General features: G+C 36.7%; 1 protein-coding gene across 2 annotated transcripts; it reads right to left on the bottom strand.

Annotated features, from left to right (window-relative positions):
• Nucleotides 1-5,179: 5,179 nt before the first annotated feature.
• Nucleotides 5,180-12,558, bottom strand: cdca4 (cell division cycle associated 4). Of its 2 annotated transcripts, XM_054614617.1 has the most exons (3): nucleotides 12,396-12,558; nucleotides 8,186-8,323; nucleotides 5,180-7,850 (listed from the first exon to the last, which is right to left on the bottom strand). In XM_054614617.1, the coding sequence occupies exon 3, from the start codon at nucleotides 7,839-7,841 to the stop codon at nucleotides 6,921-6,923; it is 921 nt and encodes a 306-aa protein (XP_054470592.1). In that variant the 5' UTR covers nucleotides 7,842-7,850; nucleotides 8,186-8,323; nucleotides 12,396-12,558; the 3' UTR covers nucleotides 5,180-6,920. The 2 variants fall into 2 exon arrangements, with proteins under 2 accessions (XP_054470592.1, XP_054470591.1); XM_054614616.1 differs by lacking the exon at nucleotides 8,186-8,323.
• Between the last annotated feature and the right edge of the window lie 3,078 nt (nucleotides 12,559-15,636).

The following is a 15,636-nucleotide window of genomic DNA, read 5'->3' as shown; positions in this document are numbered from 1 at the left end:
GCGAGGGGAAAGAGATCAGATAGGAAATTTTGAGTTTCATTTCAAGTGTTGATTGTTGAAAGAAATGTTATGTGAAATGATGAAGTTATGTAAAAAATGATGAAGACATAACATTTCTTTCTACAATCAACACTTGAAATGAGGAAGGCACTTGCAAATGACAAGGTAGTACAAAATGTAAACCATACTTTGGTGTTTCATTTTCCTTCTCATTCAACTACTTTGAAGAATCTAAAATATAAAACATATTCTGGTTTGTTGAGCATTTGTTTGTTTACCACATAATTCCATATGTGTTCCTTCATAGTTTGGATGTCTTCAATATTAATCTACAATGTATGAAACAAATAAAGAAAAACCATTGAATGAGAAGGTGTGTCCATACTTTTGATTGGTACTGTATAACAAGGGGTCTATTTTGTCCAACAAGTGATACAGTATGAATTGAAATCCTGATTTTAGTATTAAATACACAAACTGACTTCAATCATAGTTTGTAACCTTAATCACTATAATAAAATGGTTAATCTTGGTGGAAGAAGTCATTAATTCACATTCTTTACTGAAGTAAAGTAATACCACAGAGTAAAAATACTCTGTTACTTAAACACGTGATATTGGTAAAATGTACTCAAAGTTACATATGTTTAAATACACATTACGCAGTAAAACAACCATGGCAGTGTTGTTACTAATGTAATAACATGTACAGTACCAGTCAAAAGTTTGGACACACCTTCTCATTCAATGGTTTTTCTTTATTTGTATTTATTTCTACATTGTAGATTAATATTGAAGACATCCAAACTATGAAGGAACACATATGGAATTATGTGGTAAACAAACAAATGCTCAACAAACCAGAATATGTTTTATATTTTACATTCTTCAAAGTAGTTGAATGAGAAGGTGTGTCCAAACTTTTGACTGGTACTGTATGTTTTATTATATTGTAGCTGGTCTATGTGGAGCTCTGTACTTGGTACTTTCATGTCGAACAATTCAACATATTTTTACAAACTGATCACATGTTTATTGTGTAATATCTTAATCTAAAAAGTAAATAGTAACTGTAGCTTTCAGATAAATATAGAGGAGTAAAAATACAATATATCCCTCTGAAATTAAGTACAGTATAAAAGTATCAAGTAAAATGAAATGGAAATAGTCACGTAAAGTACAAGCACCTAAAAAAGTAAATGTACTTCGTTAGTTATGCTCCACCACTGAAGGTTGATTATTTTTTTGTGCTACCTAATTCTAATGAAATAAGTCCACCTCTAGATATTCTTGATCACAAATTCATAGGTACTAATGGATTAATCCCACTTTGAGGATTAGTGTTGTTTCTAATGATATACAAGAATATTGTAAAAGTGAGATTAAGAGGATACAAAGTATGCTGCATTTTGTTATATCATATTGTTATTAATAACTCTGTGCTTTCACTCTGTAACTGTTGTCACATGTTATTTTAAGTAATACAAAAACACTGGGTTTCTTTGTTTTTTTATTTCTTTACAACCTGTATTTAGATGCCAAATATCTTATGACAGTGATTTAAGAAGTTGTCATGTGAGTTTGAATAAATCAGGAAGCGCAAGTGAACTAAACAGATAATGTAATATTGTATTTCAAAAGTCTATTTATCAAAAATATTCACAAACAAATATCAATATATCAATATCTAGAAGGCATAGGAAGTTGCAGTGAGCACCTGAACGCATCATTTTAAAGAGACAGATGACTCAGAAGGGAGTGAGGGAGGAAGTACGTGACCGGAAAGACGGGGGTGGGCAAACACCAAATAAGGAAAACTTAATTCAGGTTTTTTTCAGCCTCTTCCTCTTGAAGCTCTCACAGCTACACTTCTACTTCTTCTTTCCTCTTCTTCTTCAGCTGAACAGAAACTAAACATATCTATCACTACAAATTGTTGCTGACCTACATTTTGAGGTGTTTTGGGGACAATTGGATTCCCAATAAAATTACAGCTTTAAACCCCAAAATACAGATGTGCATTTGAGCTCTTTAAACTCAACATTAGCACCCAAAGATTTCACAAACATTTAGTCAGAAAATGATAACCTTCATGCATGCAGGCGTTATTTAAGTTGCTAAATAACACAAAAATGTGTTGTACGTTTTAGTTAACTACATTTGGGGTTAATTTTGTTATGACCAATAAAAAAATGTAGTTTTTTTTTTTTGAGAAATGGTTCTCTTGTTTATGAGAAGCACCTGAAGTTATCACTTATTAACTTATATGAATGCACTCATGTTTTTAAAGACGATGTAGTCCTCTTGACAGCAGACTAACACATGTATTAGAAGTACAGTGTGTTATATATTTGAAACTCACAGAAGTGCACCTCTGAAACACTGCATGAGTTTTTCTGCATCACATTAACTGTTTTTCTCCACTGCTGCTTTTTTAAGACACAATAGTCTCTTTCTGTAATGACTCGTTTTTTCCCTCGGGCTGCCTTTTCGCTGAGTCACCCAGAGGCCATTAATCTTTAACTATAGGCAAACGAAGACTAGGCGGAGGGCCAACATGCAGAAAGCTATAACTTTATGAACAAGACTAGACTTTGTGGATGTTTAAGAAAATAAAAAGTCTGAAAAGTAGCATTTATTATTAATAGAAAAAATTCCACTATGAACAAGAAACTTGCATGTCCTGAGCTGCAAACAGACAGAAGTCCTGTTCTGTTGAATCCAACTCTCTCTGAATCTTTGTGCATAATCTCATGTGCAACGTTATCATGTGAGAGCACGAGAGGACAAAGGTCTAGTTGCGTCTTATCCTCGTTCGAGTTGGCGTTATTACAAACAAATCTACAATTCTAGAATTTGTCCTTTCAGAATGCATTTCCCCCTCTGTCCAGAGCAGGTCATTTCAAGGATCATTTATTGTCATTATGCAAAACAGGGATTCACAAGGAAATTCAGTTGTAGCCCAACAGACAGATGACAAATCTACAAACCAAAACACACAGCAAAGCAGAATTTACTTTGATTGTTTTTATTTCCTATTTATCACTAATGGCATATGACAGAATACATTCATGAACATCTGAAAAAAGGAAGTGTAGGGATTTTATTCAGTGCAGACTTTGAGACGATCACCGCCCAAGACCGACCAACCAGCTAGACCTGCCGGACCAAACTGCCCCAGAGTTACATTCCTTATAATGACCATTTAAAAAGAGATGCACTACAGGAATGTTGTACTGTCTTTGCTTTGTTTAATTTGTCATCTGTTTGTTGGGCTACAACTGAATTTCCTTGTGAATCCCTGTTTTGCATAATGACAATAAATGATCCTTGAAATTACCTGATCTGGACAGAGGTGGATTAGTGCATTCTAAAAGGACAAATTCTACAAGATTGGATCTTAGTTGAAGCAATGTAAAGACAACTCTAAATACTGATGTAAGGCATGTTTCGGCCTGTTCAGTGTCTAGGTATTGTGAAGACACTTTGGAGTTGCATTGGCACAAGAACCGAAGAGTTTTGTACTATTTCCAGCCATATACTGCCCATTTACTCTAATTCAGTTTCAGATAGTTGCCTCGCTCAGTGATCTGTTACAATAAAATGTTTTCCTTCCTCATACGAAATCCACTATCTGAATGTGCGGCCATTAGGGAGTACCGTTTAGTTGGCAACCTCCGGGTCTGCAAGTGAAGTTTGTGCAGAAGTGCCTCAAACCTGCATTCTCTCTACTGTCCATCAGGGGGCGACTCCTCTGGTTGTATAGAAGTCTATGAGAAAATGACTCTACTTCTCTCTTGATTTATTCCCTCAGTAAACATTGTAAACATGAGTTTATGGTCTCAATCTCTAGTTTCAAGTCTTCTTTAATACAGCATGATGTTCATTTAGTAAATGATGCTCCATTTAGAGTCAAATAGACCACAAAGCAGGGTGTGCTTTAGGGCGGGGCTACACTGATTGACAGGTTGTTACCATGGCGTTGTCCAGTCTGGGAGTTGTCCTTGTTTTCGACTTGAAACTTTAACCCTTTCATACTGTGTTTTCAGTTCATGAAAGTTAATTGTAACCTTTTTGGTCACCTTATAAAACTCAGCGTTCGTTTGTTCTTAGCTCCACCCTCTCGTGTCTCTTCTGGTTGCAAAAAGGCCAAAATGGCAACGACCTGAAACCAAGATGTCGACGGACAAAACACTAAATTCAAGGCTTCCAATTGGGTGACGTCACAGTGACTAAGTCCACTTCTTATATACAGTCTGTGGTACCAATCCGATACCAGTGAGATAAAGGTCTAGTGGGTAGGATCTACCAGCGTGTAGGAGAATTATGGTGGCTGTTGAGAACAACGTGAATAGCCCGGTCTGCGTCTAGAATCAATGCTGGAAGTTGGAACAGAGTTGCACATGTGCAGTAGTGATCAAACAGGATGTACTAGAATCACGTGTTGTTGTTCCTGTGCAGCGTAAATGATCCGATAAATGATAACGTGATATTGGATTGCATCATTGAGTGACATACTTGCTGATACCCATTCCAGCATTTAAAGGCTGTATCGGACACATTTCCGGTTCCGATATCGAAAACATCTCTAGATCTGTTCCTCTGAGTAGTAAGGAATAATTTTACTCCTTCATCTCAAGTGTTCATTTAGAAAAAGCAAATTATAGGGATTATACTGGTGATATTTTAATTTTTTTATATATATTTATATATTCTATATTTTAAGATTTGTAAACATTCCCATGAAAAGACCAAAAAACACAAATAGGGACTTGACCCAGTGCATCAAACTTAATATATTTTCTTCCTCTGTCATAGAGCTCCGTTGTTGTCCAAAAACTATTAAAAACACATCAATGAGCCACACTGTTTCACAAGTACATCCGTGGCTAAAAATAGTCCAACAAATGCAACAAATACTAACATTTGCTAAAAACTAGTGACCAGCTGTTTCAGGAAAGTAACTTTTAGAAAGGCAAAGAGTAAAACATTTAAGATTTATTTTCAGTAGGAATGGTTGGTTCTGGTCTTTCTGTTGACAATATACTGTATATGACCAGCCTTTTCTCTCAAATTCACCCAGATCCAACATGTAACAGTTAAAAAAATAAAGTAAACATCTGTAGAAAAGTAAACAGTTTGTGTCTAATACTAAAAAAATCCAACTGACACCACACAATCAATAGTCGCACCTTTTATTATAAAAAATATTTACAAAGATGCTACAATGTTTTTTCCTTAATATAAAAAAATGCATACATTTTACAACGGTAATTAGTCTTTGAAGTTCTAGCTCCCATTCAGACCAGAGTGACATCCTTCAGGAGTGTTGTGGTAAGGTAATAAGCGTGTCGTAATACTGTATTTTTGTCAATACATTTTGTTTGCCTGAGTTAAATCTCTTCATCACGATGATAAGGAACAATTTTTTTGAAAAATGCATTTGATTTTCCACATCTTTAGGAGAAAGGCAACTGTTTGCATAAAGGAATTAAAGGACATTTGAGTCGTATACAATCATTTTGAAACACGTATGACAGAGCTGCATAGTGATTTGAATAGTAACCCGGATATTATTATTATTATTATTACTAATAGTAATAATAATAATAATAATAATTTTTAAAAAAATGTGAGGAATAAATAGGTACTGCATTCAAAACGGAGGGCAAAATTTGGATAAATATAATTTCATCAGGCCTCATGGTTGATTTGATACGTCAATATGGCATGTCTGTACCTAGATATAATAAATACAATAAATAAAACAACAATAAATTAGGTTGTGTTAACACACAGAACTCTTCATTTGTTGTTCTAACAAATGAGAGAAAGAAATATGGCTTCTTGATGCAGTTATCACCCCGGGGTTTTCTCCAAATGCTTCAGGAAAAAAAAGCTGTTGTTATTATTGTTATTAGATCTGTATGAATAGCAGGGCAGGAAACGTACTGGATACTGTAAACTCACCAGGAACAGTCCAATCTTAACCAGCATGTGGTTGGTGGCCGGCAGTAAATCCCCCGCCCTGCATAAAGCTTTGAGAAAATGAAAGAACAGCGCCTTTAAAGTGTGACGATGCCAGTCCTGACACCTGTTACAGTCGACTTGTTATACCAAACCATAGGGAAGACACTGTCTTGAGTCTGGCTACATTTAAAATCTTAAAAACCGCTTGGGAGGGAAAAATAATAATAATATCAAATGATACTTGCAAAATCCCCCCAGCTGTATAATGCAAAAAATATATTTCTATATACACATACGTACATATACATATATTCCATTCATAATTGCTCAAATCTTTAGGAAAATATGCATTGATTCATAGATTTGGATTTACAATTTGTTCTGGTTTTCTGATGCATGTAGTGTGATGGATTGTTCCTCAAGTCCATGTTACAATAAATAGAAATGGACAAAATGGCAGAGAGTACGACCAGAAGGAGCTAGTACGACAGAATGTATGACAGACGTAAACATGGAAAGTACGTAAATAAGAATGCATCATGGTATAGGTAATTATCTTTGCCCTCTCACAGATATTGTCAAGTTTTTGGATTTCATCAACAAAGTGGGAAACTAACCGCTTCGCCACAAGGCCAGCGTGGCTTGTGAATCCCCAAAATTCATTAATTTCACCGTCGCTACTTTCACTGCCAATTACATATTTTGAATAAAAGATGAAGGTCCCAACTGCAGCTGCCGACTCGCCGAAGAGGCCGTTAGAGCAGGCTAACTACGCCGCCAACAGCCCGTCCCCAAATCTACCTGGCTTGCAGTTAATTTCCCACCTTGTCCCAAAACCTTCAACAATCTCCACGTGTAACAATACCACATACAGAACATGCACATGTGTACTGTGCATAGTCTGGAAAGAGTCTGAGGGGTCAGTACAGGCCAGAGGAATGTTCTGAGTTTCAGGACCCCACTATGATCTCCATGATGTGGTCCAGTTCGTTCAGGTCTGACCTGCAGCTCGAGCTGGAGCTGAGGGCGGTGGGCCCGTGAGAGGAAAGGCTCTCCAGCAGATCGTACGGCCCCATCTTCGGGGCGCTCTGCATGCCCGTCAGCACCGTGTCGAGGTCATAGTAGGACGGGTCCACGTCTGAAAAAAGTTCCTCGAGGGCAGGGTCAGGGGGCGGCGCCGGGTGTTTGATCTCAAAAGTCCCAAAAACCTGCTCCCCTGTCCTGGATTCTGGGCTCAGGTGGTCCCGGTCGGCCTCCTCTCCCTCCGACACGCACTCCTCGCTGTCGTCCTCTTCGTCCTCCTCGCACTCACCGTCTTCCTCTTCCTCCTCCCAGCAGGGCCCCATGCCAAAAGGACCCGCCAGGTACGAAGCAGAGGACAGCTGGGGGGAGACGGGCGACAGGGTGGACATGGTGACCTCTGTCTCCACGTCTCCTTCCATCACCACCTCCTCGGCGTGGTAGCCTTCCTCCAGGCCGACCACCGAGAAGGGCTTCGGACTCTGCCCGGCCTGAGCTGCCGCTTCCGTCTGCCGGCATAGCACCTCGGTGGCCACCAGGCGGTCCGTGGGACACTGGGCGGCTGCCAGAGCCTGGGTCATAATCTGCCAGGTGCCGTCCTGGGTCATCTCCTCCTGGATCTGCCGCACCGTGTTGGCGATGAGCACCGAGCGGCACAGGTTGGGCTCCACCAGCATGTGGCAGAGCTGCAACTTGATCAGCGACATGTCGAGCAGCGACTGCCGCTGCAGGCTGTAAGAGGACGTCAGCGTCCGAGCCGCCACGGACGGGGTCACCGGGACCTGCTCATCACTGGAGACCGGCTCCTCCCCGGAGTCTGAGAACTTGCGCTTGGTGCCCTTCGGGAACATGTTGTCTCTCTGTGGTGACGGCGAGGAGAAAGAAACAAGGTCAGATATCGAACACTTCTGAAAATCAACTAAATTTACCACACTGACAAACACAGAAAATGTTCTGAATTTCACTAGCTAAGAATCATAGTGAAAAAAATAAGTGCCATGTAGTTAATTATGTAATTGTGTGATGTAATGAGGCTATGTGGTGTGTTATTTGTGTATGGACATGAGGGAGCTAGGGCTACAATCTGCTCAACAGCAGCTGTGACTTTATAAATAAACTACAGGTTTAAACTCTTTATGGACTACAGTAAACAGTAAATTGTTTGTTGTAGTTTTTCTCTTAAAGTTTGCTATACCTTTCCTGTTGAGAGGCACAGGCAATAGCAATGCAGCTTGGTCCCGGCTGCAACGCTTCAAGTACTTTTGTACGAGCGACAAGCAGCTTTTGTTCAGCACCAGTTCTGCCCATTTTAGGCCAGTCTGAAGCAAGACTCCTGCTGGGCGGAACAACCACACTTTTAACAGACCACTGAGCCACCGAAAATAGCATGGTTACCAACTAAATGCAAACGCTGCATCAAAGTAAGCACAGACTAGAGAGACCTTTGTCAGAAAAACAAACACAGCACTCAAGTCACATGATCAGTGCACTTATATTCCTTTTCCCACTGCCACCTGTGATCAAGAAAATATCCTAATCAGTAAGGTGCTTTTAAGGGATAAAAGTGATAAGAATATGACAAATAAAAGCATTTACAATATGACAATACAATATACCACCATGAACCACTAATGTTTACAAGGGATATCAGGTTTCCGGGTCTAAACACACACACACACACACACACCGAGCTTCAGAAACTAGTAGAACGAGATTTTCACTTTCTCTTCACTGAGGGAGGGGAAGAAGAGTAGAGTCAACTTCCTTATTACACACACCGTTTGGCACACACAAATGTGTTACAGGAACAAAACGACACTCCTGCCAACATTAAAAGGCACCTCTGACTCCCCAAAATAAGCAGGATGCAAGTAAATAGGAGACTGAGCTCTGAACAGCAGCCTGTGGCATTTCATTTTCCAGACAGAAAAATGGTGTCCGGCTGTGTCTCTGTGTTGGCAGGGCGTTTGGGTGAATTACTCCACTTGGTTCCAATTTCTACTTGTGATACATTTCTTTTAAAAAATAATCACAAAAAGTAAAAACCAGAGATACAATGGAAATAGTAATGACACATGTTGGGACTGTGAAAGCATAGCATTAGGGTTTACAGAGTAGAAAGCAAAAAGCAAAGAGTTGTTAACAATTTTACAAAAACTGCCCACTTTCCTGTGGAAACCAAAACTAAATGCACAAAACACTGCTGTTATTGTCACAATACATCTCCAACAGGCAAACCTAGGGCCCTATAATCTGAGCAAATTACATACCATCAGAAAATTAACACACTGGAGCACTCAGGAGTGTCGTGCAAGATTTTACAGCCAAAAAACTGGGACGACATAAACATAGTTTTACATTAAATCAACATATAAATCAAACACAGTATTGATTTCTAATCTGGGATTGATTGTAAACTCTACCTCAGCCTTCAAAAAGGGGGAGTTACTTCGCTTCTTTTCACACAAACCTAACATAAAATGAGAAAGAAAGATTAAATTGCGGCTACTGTCATCACCTGATTGATCAGATGAATTATACAACCCATACCAAAAAGAGAAGTGGATCTAATGTACACTGCTTGGGAACCTTCACTTTCTTTGAGTCCTCGCTTGCAAAGGCAATAACATTTCCTGACAATGGACAGAATAGGAAAAAAAAAAAAGAGTCATTTATGAAAGTGCCCGAAGATCTAAAATACAAAAATGGTGAGAAAGCAATTATGGACAAATGTTGTCTTCTTGTGTAGTGCATTTTACGGCTGGCCCCTGTTAAACAAGAGACACTAGAGAGCACTATCTCCTTAAAGGAAAAACAACAACAATGTGTAAAAGAAAAAAGGAAATGAAATGCAACCAGGAAGTCCTACAACCTGGGAGAAAGCACACTGCACAGTGAGGAAAAAACAGGTTTGGACATGACAAGTATATTGGTAAATGTGTTTTTGGACTCCCTATGGTTCAGCATTTTGGGGTTAAATCTCAATGATTCTACTTGGTGGTTGATTTAATTGTAAATAACATAAATTGACAGACTAGTATTTAGTTTGAAATGGCTTAAATCTGGATCAATCTGACGTTGCACCTGTAGCAGACAATCATAAACCGATGCAAAAACATCAGACTTACAGAATGAATATTAATGATATATTAAATACCAAAACCTCTGACACTAATAGTGCTACTACAATAAAATTCTCAAAACTGACAGTTACATTTACACCCTCTCGGACAAAATAAAAAAAACAATAAAACAAAATGTAAGATATTTACATCAAGAACTACAGACTGAAGGTGAACAAAAACCTCTGACGGTTTTTAAACATTATAAACGTTATTGTGCATTGTTATTGATCTGTCTATATCTTTTTGGACCATACAATGCATATATATATATATATACTTTTGCAAATTCCTGCATTAAAAATGATGTGTTTTTGTATTCTTTACTGTAAAGTTGTCTTTTCTATATTTGTTTCTTGACTTTACGCATTGATTGCTTTATATTTTGTGTATTGTCACCACAGCGAATCAAGTATGTGAAAACCTTCTTTGTATTAAACCAGATTCTTATTTGCTGCGAGCAAAACTTTTTAAAGTTAATCAATACATATGTTGTCTGCTACAAACGCTTTAACTGTAGTCATTGAAATCTAGATGTAAAAAAAGAAAAAAGAGAAAAATCAATCATGTATACAGTACCAGTCAAAAGTTTGGACACACCTTCTCATTCAATGGTTTTTCTTTATTTTAATTGTTTTCGACATTGACGATTAATATTGAAGACAAACTATGAAGGAACACATATGGAATTATGTGGTAAACAAACAAATGCTCAACAAACCAGAATATATTTTATATTTTACATTCTTCAAAGTAGTTGAATGAGAAGGTGTCCAAACTTTTGACTGATACTGTATCCACACACCCCCTTTTAAAATTCTTATCAAAAAAGGGTCTTGAGTCATACAGTTTCAACAAGATTTAACAAGAAGATGCTGACACATTTGATGTTCAAAAACCTGTCTAGCAGATATCAGGAAATGAGTAATCAAGTGTTAAAAAAAAAAAAATTGCATAATAACTCATCATATTAAATGTTACTTTAGTTACTTTACATATATATTCTTTCTTTCTTTATATATATATAGACTTTGTGAATACACTAATTTGTTTGTTTTGGTTTGATTTGATTACACAAAAGATAAGTAGATGCAAATATGCATAATAACTCATCATATTAAATACATTAAATGTTACTTTAGTAACTAAAGTAACATTTAATATATTTAATAGATTTTTTAACACTTGATTGCTTTATATTTTGTGTATTGTCACCACAGCAAATCAAGTATGTGAAAACCTTCTTTCTATTAAACCAGATTCTTATTTGCTGCGAGCAAAAAACTTTAAAAGTGAATCAATACACATGTTGTCTGCTCTAGACTATGATGAGTTATTATGCATATTTGCATCCACTTATCTTTTGTGTAATCAAAACAAACAAATAATTAGTGTATTCACAAAGTCTATATATAGAAAGAAAGAAAGAATATATATATAAAGAAGTAAAGTAACTAAAGTAACATTTAATATATTTAATATGATGAGTTATTATGCATATTTGCATCCACTTATCTTTTGTGTAATCAAATCAAAACAAACAAATAACTAAAGTGTATGTATGTGTTTGGATAAAAAAAAAAACATGTTGTATTATGCTAGGAGCCAGCAGCCAATCAGAACGCAGCTCCTGCTTTACGTCACTGGCTCCCCTCGTAACCCATCCCCCACTGCTCGCCGTAGACAAACACGACACTTTCACGACTAAACGAGTAAATCAACCCGCAACATGGCGGCGCTACGTTCCTAAACATCCCCCCCAGTCCATAATAACACATCTGCGACATCAGCCACCCTTCTTTAGAGCCGTCAAAACCCGTCAGAGGCGAGCGGCTCGGGGGAGGGGGGGGGCTGCTGGCCGTGACTGCCGCATGCTTTGTCTTTTTCAGCAGCGGCGGCCATTTTGCGCTAGTAGCTAACAGCTAGCTGCTAACTAGCCGGCTAGCTGCTAACAGGCTAGCGCGTTTGACTTTACGTTATAGCTATGCTAAGCTAACTAGGCTAACTGGTTCAGTGCAACAAGGGGGGGTAAACATTTTTAAAAAACAAAACATCCGTGGAGGTGCATGAAAATCTTAATATTTATAACAGTTTGGGCTTTTTAAAAATCACATTTAAAAAAAATGCTAACATGCTAATTAGCCTCCACAGCGCCCACCCACACACACGCATCCTCTCCGCGGTGCTTCCTCCTTTATAGCCCCCGAAAAACAAGAGTTGTCCCCCCGCGGTCGGTGTGTTAAGTTCCCCGTGAAGACGACGCGGTGCGGCGGCGGTGCTCACCTCTGTGTTCGTGTTATTTCACTCCCGTCTCGGTCATAGGATCCACGGGCAGGAGGGAAGCGGAGATCAGGTTCAGATGAGATCATTCATGCCACGGCTTCAGAAAACTGAACTACCTCCGTCCTGCTGCTGCGGAGCGGACAGGAGGAGGAGGAGGAGGGGAGGAGGGAGGAGGAGGAGGAGGGGGGGGGAGCCATATGTCTGGGATTCCTCTCTAATGATTCCTCTCTCTCTCTCCTCTGAATGCTTTTCATTTGACAAAACAAGTGAAAGCTTGTAGTTGGCATTTAATGTATTTAATGTGATGAGTTATTATGCATATTTACATCCACTTATCTTTTGTGTAATCAAAACAAACAAATTATTAGTGTATTCACAAAGTCTATATATATAAAGAAAGAAAGAATATATATATATATATATATATATATATATATATATACTAAAAAGAGGTAAAGTAACTAAAGTAACATTTAATATATTTAATATGATGAGTTATGATGCATATTGGCTTTTATTTTGCATCCACTTATCTTTTGTGTAATCAAATCAAAACAAAAATTAGTGTATTCAAAAGTAATTAGTGTATTCACAAAGTCTATATATATATGATGAATTATGAAAGAAAAAACAAACAAATTATTAGAATATATATATAAAAAAAAGAAAGAATATATATAGAACTAAAGTAACTAAAGTAACATTTAATATATTTAATATGATGAGTTAATTATGATGAGTTATATGCATATTTGCATCCACTTATCTTTTGTGTAATCAAAACAAACAAATTATTAGTGTATTCACAAAGTCTATATATATAAAGAGGTAAAGTAACTAAAGTAACATTTAATATATTTAATATGATGAGTTATTCCACTTATCTTTTGTGTAATCAGAACAAACAAATAATTAGTGTATTCACAAAGTCTATATATATAAAGAAAGAAAGTAATAATATATATTAAAAACAAGAAGTAAAGTAACTAAATTTAATATGTAATTATGATTTAATATATTTAATATGATGAGTTATGATGCATATTTACATTAGTCTCTATATATATAAAGAAAGAAAGAATATATATATATAAAGAAGTAAAGTAACTAAAGTAACATTTAATATATTTAATATGATGAGTTATTATGCATATTTACATCCACTTATCTTTTGTGTAATCAAATCAAACCAAAACAAACAAGTAATTAGTGATGTGTAATCACAAACTCTAAATATAAAAAGAAACACCCAGTGGTGGAAAGTAACTAAGTATATTTAATCATTTTTATTTTATCTCCCACTAAAACATAGTACTCTTTACTCAACTACTGTTGTCTGACAGATATAGTTACAAGTTTCCTTTCTTTAGATTTTTCAAGATTATTGTTAATATTATACAATACAATTAATTGGTAAAGATGAATCCAGTGGTTTTTGGCTTTTGGCCTCTTATAAAAAGGAAAAAACATTGTCTTGTTGTTGGCAGTGTCACCATAAATTATTTAATGTTTATTAACCTTTATTATTAAAGAATAACAAACAAACAAATGCATAGTAGTGTAAACAATTATGCTGCTTTATACTTTTACTCCACTACATCTCCCACTAAAACATTGTACTCTTTACTCAACTACTGTTATCTGACAGATACAGTTACAAGTTTCCTTTCTCTTGATTTTTCAAAATCATCAAAAAAAACAAAACAAGAAACACACACTCTAAATATAAAAAGAAACACCCAGTGGTGGAAAGTAACTAAGTATATTTAATCATTTTTATTTTATCTCCCATAAAACATAGTAATACTGTTGTCTGACAGATTTTCATGACCAAAAATATTAATATTATACAATACAATTAATTGGTAAAGATGAATCCAGTGGTTTCAAACCTTTTTGGCTTTTGGCCTCTTATAAAAAAGGAAAAAAACATTGTCTTTTTATTCGAGTGTCACCATAAATTATTTAACATTTACTACATTTACATTACATTACATTACAGTCATTTAGCAGACGCTTTTATCCAAAGCGACTTACAATAAGTGTATTCAACATAGGTATTCAAGAGAACTACTAGTCCCCAGAAGTCATAAGTGCATCTCCTTTCTTAAACAAGCATCTAAGAGCATAAACCAGAGCAAAAGTACAGAAACAAACTAATACGAATACAATAAGTGCAACAAACTAATACGAATACAATAAGTGCAACAAACTAATACGAATACAATAAGTGCAACAAACTAATACGAATACAATACGTGCAAAAAACTAATATGAATACTACGAAGGACTACCCTGAGCCTTCCTCGTAGCACTTATTGTATTCGTATTAGTTTGTAGCACTTATTGTATTCGTATTAGTTTGTAGCACTTATTGTATTCGTATTAGTCTGTTGCAATTATTGTTTTCGTAGTAATTTGTTTCTGCACTATACTTTTGCTCTGGTTTATGCTTTAAGATGCTTGTTTAAGAAAGGAGATGCACTTATGACTTCTGGTGACTAGTAGTTCTCTTGAATACCTATGTTGAATACACTTCCTGTAAGTCGCTTTGGATAAAAGCGTCTGCTAAATGACTGTAATGTAATAATGTAATATAAGTGAAAAATGACATTTCAGAGCTGATTGATGTTACCATGGAGATTAATCAGGTTGCCATGGTGCAACAGACTAATATGAATACAACAAGTTCAACAAACTAATACGAATACAATAAGTGCTTCCTCCCACAGTCCAAAGACATGCAGCTTAGGTGCATTGAAGACTCTAAATTGCCCGTAGGTGTGGATGTGAGTGTGAATGGTTGTTTGTCTCTATATGTCTGCCCTGCGACAGACTGGAGACCTGTCCAGGGTGAACCCTGCCTTCACCCATTGACAGCTGAGATCGGCTCCAGCACCCCTGCGACCCTTAACTGGATAAGCAGGTTACGGAAAATGGATGGATGGATATTCCTTGTGCGTGTTCACCAATTTAGCCAATAAAGCTGATTTTGATTCTGATTTGTTGTCCTCAGTTCCACCAAAGAGGGATTTTCCCTTTAAACTTCTCACTTGGATTCATTGAAATAGATCTTGAAAGGTATAATTTCCCCATGTATCACAAAAAAGAAAATCTAAAATAAGTGAAAAGTTTAAAAAAAACGTACAAAAAAAGAATACTCATCACGTCATGACCCCTCAGCCTGACCCCTAGGTTGGGAACCATTGGACTAAACCATCATAATTTATATAAAGAAGTT

The sequence above is a fragment of the Anoplopoma fimbria genome, chromosome 15 (genome assembly GCF_027596085.1).
Source record: "Anoplopoma fimbria isolate UVic2021 breed Golden Eagle Sablefish chromosome 15, Afim_UVic_2022, whole genome shotgun sequence".
In the NCBI taxonomy this organism is placed as follows: domain Eukaryota; kingdom Metazoa; phylum Chordata; class Actinopteri; order Perciformes; family Anoplopomatidae; genus Anoplopoma; species Anoplopoma fimbria.
The sequence above is the reverse complement of the archived record's forward strand: the minus strand, read 5'-3'. Positions and strand labels throughout refer to the sequence as shown.